The 9249-nt window shown below is 37.9% G+C and overlaps 1 protein-coding gene across 4 annotated transcripts; it reads left to right on the plus strand.

Annotated features, from left to right (window-relative positions):
* Positions 1-1146: 1146 nt before the first annotated feature.
* LOC120303343 (zinc finger protein 84-like) lies at positions 1147-8422 on the plus strand. 4 transcript variants are annotated; one of them, XM_039332808.1, is made up of 4 exons: positions 1147-1401; positions 2011-2075; positions 3444-3521; positions 6182-8422. In XM_039332808.1, exon 4 carries the CDS (start codon positions 6892-6894, stop codon positions 8341-8343), a length of 1452 nt encoding a protein of 483 aa, XP_039188742.1. In that variant the 5' UTR covers positions 1147-1401; positions 2011-2075; positions 3444-3521; positions 6182-6891; the 3' UTR covers positions 8344-8422. The 4 variants fall into 4 exon arrangements, with proteins under 4 accessions (XP_039188742.1, XP_039188741.1, XP_039188743.1 ...); XM_039332807.1 differs by lacking the exon at positions 3444-3521 and having other exon boundaries at positions 1148-1401; XM_039332810.1 differs by lacking the exon at positions 2011-2075 and having other exon boundaries at positions 1358-1401.
* The last annotated feature ends 827 nt before the right edge of the window (positions 8423-9249 follow it).

The raw sequence follows: 9249 nt of genomic DNA on the forward strand, positions 1-9249 counted from the left end.
TCCATCCATGGTCAGGCGCCTTCTGAGAAGTGGCTGTGCTCCCAATCCCAACTTCTTGGGAAGAGCTCAGATCATAAAGTCACCTGGGTCCATTTGGGCAGAGCCACCCATTCATGTGCGCTCATAGGATCATATGAAAAAGAGTTCTATGGCTTTTACATATCAGGACATAGTAAAGTCATCTGGTCCTTAACAGTTCTTAAAAATAGATAAATAAACCTCAGAGGAAAAAGAACAACACATGACATATTATACCATGTTATCATTTTCATTTAAAAGAAAGTCAAATTTTCTTTAAGGTTTTCCAACGAATGCCTACAAGTAAAGAGAGAAACAATATTTGGAGCAATGAAATGATATTTAAGGTCTGCAGATGAATGATCCTGAATTTAGAAGAAACCAGAGAATTGTACATTTGTTCATTTCACTAACACAATCCAGAGGACTGGTTACAATTTTTTTCCAGTGGATCACATTGCAGGTAGATAGGCAGGCTGTCTGGGGAGGGGGGACATTTATGCCATAAATTACAGCACGCTACACAGGAAATTCTTTGTATGCCATTTTTAATTCTGGAATGAAAAGGGAATCAATAAAATATACCTTGCGCTTCTTTTATTACAGATTCCAATCCCTCCTCTTTCTTAGCCCCCATTTTCGAGGCCCTGCTGCATATTTTTCTCTCTGTGACCTAATGGAGACTTCTGTGCAAGCAAATTTACAAAAGTACAGGGCATTTAGCATTTAGCAGATATAGGTTGTCCTCCTTCAAGAATAAAGCTGGTATGCTGGGTGCTCTTGGATGCAGCCCTGGCCAGCAGGAGGGAAGTTGGCTCCCCTGGAGCATCTAGCCTGATGTTGCTGCTATGTCCTAAAACCTTGGGAGCCACATTAAATAAGTCATAAAGATTTCGGGTATAGAGAGCTTTTGATCTCCCCTGAGAGTCACCCCTAGGAAAGCTGATTGTATAATTGTGTAAAACCGTCACGAACATCTGGAGCTCAGCACATCGCTAATCTTCTAACCTAACTAATCTAACTAGCATCACATTTCACTAGGCTCTGTTGCAAAGGTTAGTTGCTAGAAGTCAGAAACTACTGCTAGCTTTTAATGGGGGGGGGGGGAACCGTGCAAACGCCTTAGGCAGAGAAGAGACAAGCGTGTTTTTCGTCCAATCCGCGGTCAAACAGGCAACATCTGTGCTTAGCAAGCGGACAATACAGAAGACTGCATCTGTGCTTGACTTTAAAGGAGTTAAAACCATCGAGGACTATATTGCTAGAAAGGAGGTGAGGAGAGGGGAAGCGGCGAGGAACTTCCTCTTCCTGATCACTAATCGGAGGAAGATGGGGTGTGGGGATGATTTTGTGCTCTTTCCGGATTGAAGCAGCAGCTGGAAGGTGAGTGGAGGGCAGGTCGGAGGAGAAGCCGGGAGCAAGCGGGGCTGTTTGGTTTCCTCCACGGCGTCCAAGCAGAGAAGCAACTAATCTGAAGCATCTCAGCTGCTGCAAATCCCTTCCCTCCCCAACTTTTAAGTCCTCTGGTGCTGCAGGCTGTTAAACTGGGGGCTGCGATTTTCTGCTGGTGGGAAGATTTCAAAAGTCTCCTTCAAGTGAAGGTTGATTCTTTGGGAATGGCTTCCCCCCAGACGTTGTGAGTGCTGCGTCACTGGAGGCTTTTAAGAGGAGACCGGACAGCCATTTGTCAGGAATAGTAATAGGGTCTCCTGCCTGAGTAGGCGGGTGAACTAGAAGACCTCCAAGATCTCTTCCAGCTCTAATTTTCTATTATTATATTTGATTAGTGATTAATAAAAATCGTGTTTTCTGGGCCAATTTGTTTGCTTAACAATACTAGTTATATTCTTAGTGTCTACCCCTTTTCTCTAACCATTGATGAAATAAATTCCATGTTTGAAAATATTCTGTATCTTCTTTCTCTTTGATCCTCAACGTAAGTCTGTCCATTTCAACACAGTCCAATATCTTCTTGACTATCTCTTTGTCTAGTGGTGTTTCTTCATTCTTCCAGAGCTGAGCAAATACAATCCCTGCTGCTGTTACTACATGCAATGGTAAATATACACTTGGCTTATTACATTTTTCTGATATTATACCTAATAAAAAGAGTTTAGGTTTAAAATCTACATGTTTTCCTAACATAGTTTCTAACCAAGTGCGTATTTTTGCCCAATTTTTTTTTCTTTAACACAAGGTCACCACATATGGTAATACAAGCCAGGGATTTGATTACATTTCCAACATTTACTGGACATATTTTTAAGCATTTTTGCTAATCTAGCAGGTGGCAAATGCCATCTATAGAACATTCTATGTCAGTTGTCTTTATAAGAAATTGCCACGGTCACTTTACAATTTCTTTCCCAAAGATTTTGCCATTTCTCTAATTTTATATTATGTCCAAAGTTTTCTGCCTACTGTATTATTGTTTCTTTCACTTGTTCATCCTCCATTTTTGAATTTAATAGAAAGTTATATAGTTTCTTAATCAGTTTTTTTATCAGAGGTCAGCAATATCTGATCAAACATTGTCTGTTTTTTATAAAAACAATATATTTTCCCATCTTTATCATAGCTTGATTGCATTTGCAACTGAGGCCACCGTGATAATTCAGTACCCTGATCTACAAGCTCTTGTTTAGATTTTAATTTCCCTTCGGTATCCAAAATATCTTTATATGTCCATTTTTTTTCATATTTCACTTGTTTCGGGTGAACAAAGGCTTCCATGGTTGAAAGCAGTTCTGGGATTCTTAAGTAGATTTTAGCTTTTATCTTTTCTCACACAAGTAGTAGTGTATTTTTTATATAATGATTTTTAAAGTATCTATAAATCTTATTCTTCTCATACCATAGAAATGCATGCCATCCTAGTTGCGGATCATGTCCTTGTAGATCAGTGGTTCTCAACCTGTGGGTCGTTACCCAATTTGGGGTCGAATGACCATTTCACGGGGGTCGCCAAACAACCCTGTCCGCCATTTTTCCCCCCTTAGCTGTGTTACTCCCTTTTATTCTATTGGCTTTGAAAGCCAATAGAATAGACTCTCTTGAATAGAGTCTAATTCTATTGGCTTTCAGAAGCCAATAGGAATTGCCCAGGCTGTCTCTGCCCTGTTGAGCCCGCCAAAAGTCCCATTCTGCAAACAGTGCTGCACCAGTTGAGTAGTCCTCGCCTTATGACCAGGTGGGGGTCGCGGCATTAAAAAGGTTGAGAACCACTGTTCTAGATATAACAATCTTTTATATCTGAGAGAGATTCATTCTTTTAGCCATATTAAGGCCCAATCTGGTAATCTATATCATCCATTTTCTTTGGATTCTTGTAGCATTTTCAGTTTAATTCTGGCTTTCCTTCCTTGCCAAATAAATTTCAAAATCGAAGTATTTAAATCATCAAAAAAATTCTTCTGTTTTTATAGATGCTGTTTGGAACAAGAAGAGCAGTTTTGGTAAACTCTTCATTTTCACAGTAGCTATTCTTCCTAACACTGATAGTTGTAAGTTTTTCTATTTTTCTAGATCTAATTTTATTTGTTACGTAGTTATCTTTTATCATTGTACATCTTGCTGTTAGGTATATTTCCAAATATTTAACTTTTCTAACTATTTGAAAATCCATTTTTTCTGACAATTGTTCCTTTTACTTAGATATAAGGTTTCTAACTATAACTTTTGTTTTTTCTCTATTTATCTTCAGTGCTGCTACTTCTCCAAATAACTCAATCCTTTTCAATAGTTTAGGGCAGACATGTCAAACTCGTGACATCTCCGTGACGTATCGGGATTGTTTTGCCATTGCTGGTAATGGGGCAGGAACGGCTTCCGGGTGACGCGTCTGGCCCGCCGGCTGGCAGTTTGACACTCCTGGTTTAGGGGTTGTCTCCAATGTTTCTTCTGTGATAAATACCAAGTCATCTGCAAATGCTTGTAATTTATACCTTTCGTCTTTTATCTCCATTCCTCTAATTTCTGGGTCTTGTCTGATGTTCCTATTGAAAACTTCCAATGTTTTGGAATAGCAATGGGGATAACGGATATCCTTAACTTGTGCCTTTCTTTATGTTAAAATTCCCTATGTAATCCCCATTTACAATTACTTTTGCTGATTGCTTATGATTTATTGTCTAAATTAACGTATCTTGAAAGCATTTATAGAAACTCTGCAGGTAGTCCATCCGGTCCTGCAGTTTTATATATTTTCTCTTTTTATAGCTTCCATCAGTTCCATCATTGTTATTTTTGCATTTAGCCTGTTTTTAAACTTTTCTGGAATTTTTGGTAGATTGGCTTTTTCCATATATTGTGTTGTTTTTTTTCCAGAGAGATTTTTTTTTCCTATATCATATAGTTTTTCAAAATATTCCTTAACTATTTTTTATTGCCTTATTTTGGAATTACACATCTCCCTTCTCATCTTGCAATTTGTTTATCAACTTTTTCTCTCTCTTTTCAATTTATAAGCCAGCCCTCTTCCCAGTTTATTTGCATTTTTGAAAAAAAATTATTTTGCCATTCTGATTTGTTGAGCCAATTCTTCAGACTCTATTAGGTTTAGTTTATGTTTAATTATCTCCATTTGTCTTTTAAGAGGTTTTTTCTGGATCTTTTTGAAGTTCTAGCTCGAATTTTTTAAACTCTTCCCTTAGCATTGTATACTCTGGCTTTTTCTCGTTATACTTTTCAGCCGTATAAGTTGTAGCTAATCCTCTGAAGTATGCTTTGGCTGTATCCCATATGTACTGGAGTGAAGTGTCTTTTTTTTATTTTCTTTGAAAAAGAATTCCATTTCCTTTACTGCTATTTCTGAAATTCTTTCTCTTTTAATAAGAATTGATTCCATGTCCACCTTGATTTCTTCTTTACTCCTGTATAACTCAGCTTTATCAGATTATGGTCAGCTCAAATATTGGGTTCTATCTCAACCTCATGTATATTAGTTCTTAATTTAGGGGACATCTATATCATATCAATTCTAGACCATGATTTGTGTCTATTTGAATAAAATGTATATTGAGTCTTTTTTGGGTACATTTCTCTCCAGACATTCTATACGCAGATTTCTTTTGCCATTTTAACAAACACCTTAGATAATTTCTTTCTCCCTTTTTCCCCTATTTTACTACTTTTGTAATCTATTTTTTCATTCACAATTGCGTTAAAGCCTCCTACTAAAGAAATATTTTGATATTCCATTTCCAATATTTTCCTGTGTAGTTTTTGATAAAATATTTCTTGTTTATTGTTTGGTGCATATATTACTATTATCAACATCTTTTTTTGATTTATCGTCATTTCCACCATTAAAATTCTTTCCTTCAAGGCCCCTTCCAACTCTGTTACTCTGTTATCCATCAGTTAAAGCTACCACATCTCTAAAATTAGCTCAAAAGCCTTGACTGTAAACTATTTTGGGACAATTTTCCAGCTTTAAAGAAATAGATTTTCTCCATATATACTTTTGTAGGAGTGTGTATCTCTATCTGTATTTCTCTCTGTATGCATATATCTGGAATTATATAATCTATCCCCAACACTTCCAGATGTATTTAATGATAACCCTTTGTATTGCTAAGGTTTTGTGATTGACCAAAGTCAACAAGAAATTTTACCCAAATCAACAACTGAATTTGATTGAATGGATACTTGAACATAGATGTCGGCAGTATTCCATGTATCAGATGAATCATAAACAATGTAAGAGATTTGTTATGGTTCCGGCTAATAAAACACTTCAAGGAACTTCCAGGCATTGATTACCCTAAAAGTCTTTTATTGATTCAAAATGTTGGCACAGTCATAACGGGATCTGATGCTAAGATCTAAGTTCTCTTCCTCTGAGCAGTTAAATTATCAGCATGTTCCCTCCCTAAATTAGCTGTCATATATCACATTATCCAATTAGTGTGAAGGTCAAAGGTTTCCTTCCTCTTTCTTTCCCGGGGCTTTACCCCCACCCTCTTCTGCTCTGTATTAAGTGCAAAAGTACCAGACAGTTCTGCATATTGTCAAAGCAAGAATATACAGTATTTGCAGCGTTGACAAGATTATTCTATCATTGTGGCATGTTTGCTTTTTCATTGTAATGTATACTTTTTTCTTTTTTCACCCCTCACCATTTTATAAAAAATAAAGTTACACTTTTTCTTAAATCTTATAGAAAAGAGGATGGGAAGAAGAGCACTCTGGACAGCTAAGAATAACAAGCAACATTGAAAAGGAAATCAAACAGAGTCAGAAATCAAAGTATTTTCCATTTCCTTCAGAAAACCACACAATTGTCCTCCTCCTCCAGCAGCTCTTAGAAAAAAAGAGAGAAAATCAAGAAAGATTTCAAACTGGAATAAGTAGATTATTCAGAACTCAACGATTCATTACATGAAAAGTGAAGGGAAATTATTTTTCATTCAGTAAAAGAGAGAAATATCTGGAAGTAAGTTGGAGGAAAAGGTGAGTAGGAAAGTCAGGTAGAGCAGAGAGCCATGCAGGCCTCGCCCTGTGAGGAAGAAAACGGATTGAATGAAAGCACCACTAAACAAGGGATTGTCCGTATTTTTTACTTCCTCAAGAATATCAGCTGTGGAAAAGCTCCGTGCTTATGTTTATTGTTGGAAAACCACAGATTGCAAATCACAACTGATTATGCACAAGAGGAGCAATACAACAGAAAAGCCATACAAATCATCTGATTCTGGCAAAACCTTTAGTTTAATGAAGGACCCACAGAAGAGGAAAGCCATAAAAGCACTCCTAGTGCAGTAAATGCTTTAGTGAGCATGGCAGCGTGGTGATACATCAGAAGATTCACAGCAGGGAGAAAACGTATGACTGTACTGATTGTGTGAAAGTTTCATTAGAAATTCCCATGTCATGAGACACCATAGGACTTGCAGAGGAGAGAAACCCTTTGAATGTCCTCATTGTGGAAAATGTTTCAGTAAGAATTCCAACCTGGTGACACACCAGAGGACTCACTCAGGAGAGAAACCCTTTGAATGTCCTATCTGTGGGAAAAGTTTCAGTCACAAGTCCAACCTGGTGATACATCAGAGGACTCACACAGGAGAGAAACCCTTTGAATGTCTTGATTGTGGGAAAAGTTTTAGTGAGAATTCCAGCCTTGTGAAACACCAGCGGACTCACACGGGAGAGAAACCCTTTGAATGTCTTGATTGTGGGAAACGTTTCAGTGAGAATTCCTGCCTTGTGAAACACCAGAGGACTCACACAGGAGAGAATCTCTTTGAATGTCCTGATTGTGGGAAAAGTTTCACTATCAATTCCAACCTGATGATACACCAGAGGACTCATTCAGGAGAGAAACCCTTTGAATGTCCTCATTGTGGGAAAGGTTTCAGTGACAAGTCCAACCTGGTGATACACCAGAGGACTCACACAGGAGAGAAACCCTTTGAATGTCCTATCTGTGGAAAAAGTTTCAGTCACAAGTCCAACCTTGTGATACACCAGAGGACTCACACAGGAGAGAAACCCTTTGAATGTCTTAATTGTGGGAAAAGTTTCAGTCAGAATTTCAGCCTTGTGAAACACCTGAGGATTCACACAGGAGAGAAACCTTTTGAATGTCCTGATTGTGGGAAAACTTTCAGTGAGAATTCCAGCCTTGTGAGACACCAGAGGACTCACACAGGAGAGAAACCCTTTGAATGTCCTGATTGTGGGAAAAGATTCAGTCACAATTGCAGCCTTGTGAAACACCAGATGACTCACACAGGAGAGAAACCCTTTGAATGTCCTGATTGTGGGAAAAGATTCAGTCAGAATTCCAGCCTTGTGAAACACCAGAGGATTCACACAGGAGAGAAACCCTTTGAATGTCCTGATTGTGGGAAAAGTTTCAATCACAAATCCAGCCTGGTGACACACCAGACGACTCACACAGGAGAGAAATATTTTGAATGTTCTATCTGTGGGAAAAGTTTCAGTGGGAATTCCCACCTGGTGATACACCAGAGGACTCACACAGGAGAGAAACCCTTTGAATGTCCTGATTGTGGAAAACGTTTCAGTGAGAATTCCAGCCTTGTGGCACACCGGAGGATCCACACAGGAGAGAAACCTTTTGAATGTCCTATCTGTGGAAAAAGTTTCAATCACAAATCCAGCCTGGTGACGCACCAGAGGACTCACACAGGAGAGAAACCCTTTGAATGTCCTGATTGTGGGAAAGGTTTCATTGAGAATTCTAGCCTTGTGAAACACCAGAGGACTCATGCGGGGAGAAGTCTTTCAAATGTCCAGTCTGTGGACATTCCTTCACTCATAAATCATCCCTTATTGCACACGAGGAAATCCACATGAGGCAAAAGTTGAAGAATTTAGAAAAGGCTTGAAATTCATTTGTGATCTCCCAATGAAACTGTATGTGAGAAATTGACTATTTGAATTGTGGTCTGAATCTTTTTACTCAAACGTTTCTCAGGATTAGACTTGTAGATGGAGAGAAAGGGAAAATGGAAAGGGCTAACTGCCAATGTCTGGTTAGCAACAGCAGCAGCAGCTACTAGATATTTCCTTTTGTAAAAGTGGATTTCCTCAGAAAGGCTTCTGGGTGGTAGTTTTGTATATTGATTATATAATTCCCACATGTAGAGTTTCAGGTCTTCTGCCTTGGTTTCCTCCAGATTTTGAGGCCCAAAATTCCTCAGCCATTGTTGAAAAGGTCCTCAAGATATAATTGTCATCACTTTTTTTTAAACACATTTTATTGTTTTTTTTAAATTCTTAAGAAAAAGGACCCACCGTGGTGGTTGGGTGGTCAAACATTCAAAAGTAAAAATATATATAAACAACACAACTCAATAAATTTCAATATCCCCTCTCTATTCCCCTCAATTAATATGATAAATTTAAATATTCCATTTCTATTTTAAATTTCTTTTTTTATATATATATAATTTTTTTATTTTTCCAAACTCTCCCCCATACGTATACCGTGATATTTATCAGATGTTAACATACATTCTTTTTACATTCATATATAAGATACTTTTAATAAAATTAAATAAATACATACACATGACTTTTGGTGTTGCTCGCCCATTTCCCCTTTCACTGTATCCACACTCCTTCTTCTCTACCTTCTTTCTCCTCTTCCCTACTTCCCTCTTCTTCCTCTCTTTCCTTCACCACTTCTCCCCACTTCTATTCTCCTCCAACCTTCCTTCTTCCTTCTCATTCTATTTTAAATTTCTATCACTATTAAAC

This window comes from Crotalus tigris, unplaced genomic scaffold, assembly GCF_016545835.1.
Source record: "Crotalus tigris isolate CLP2741 ecotype Arizona unplaced genomic scaffold, ASM1654583v1 scf7180000024464.508515016:1373766, whole genome shotgun sequence".
NCBI classification, from domain to species: domain Eukaryota; kingdom Metazoa; phylum Chordata; class Lepidosauria; order Squamata; family Viperidae; genus Crotalus; species Crotalus tigris.

Coding starts and splice junctions, on each gene's coding strand:
- LOC120303343 (XM_039332808.1), top strand. CDS start 6,892: ATGAGACACCATAGGACTTGCAGAGGAGAGAAACCCTTTGAATGTCCT.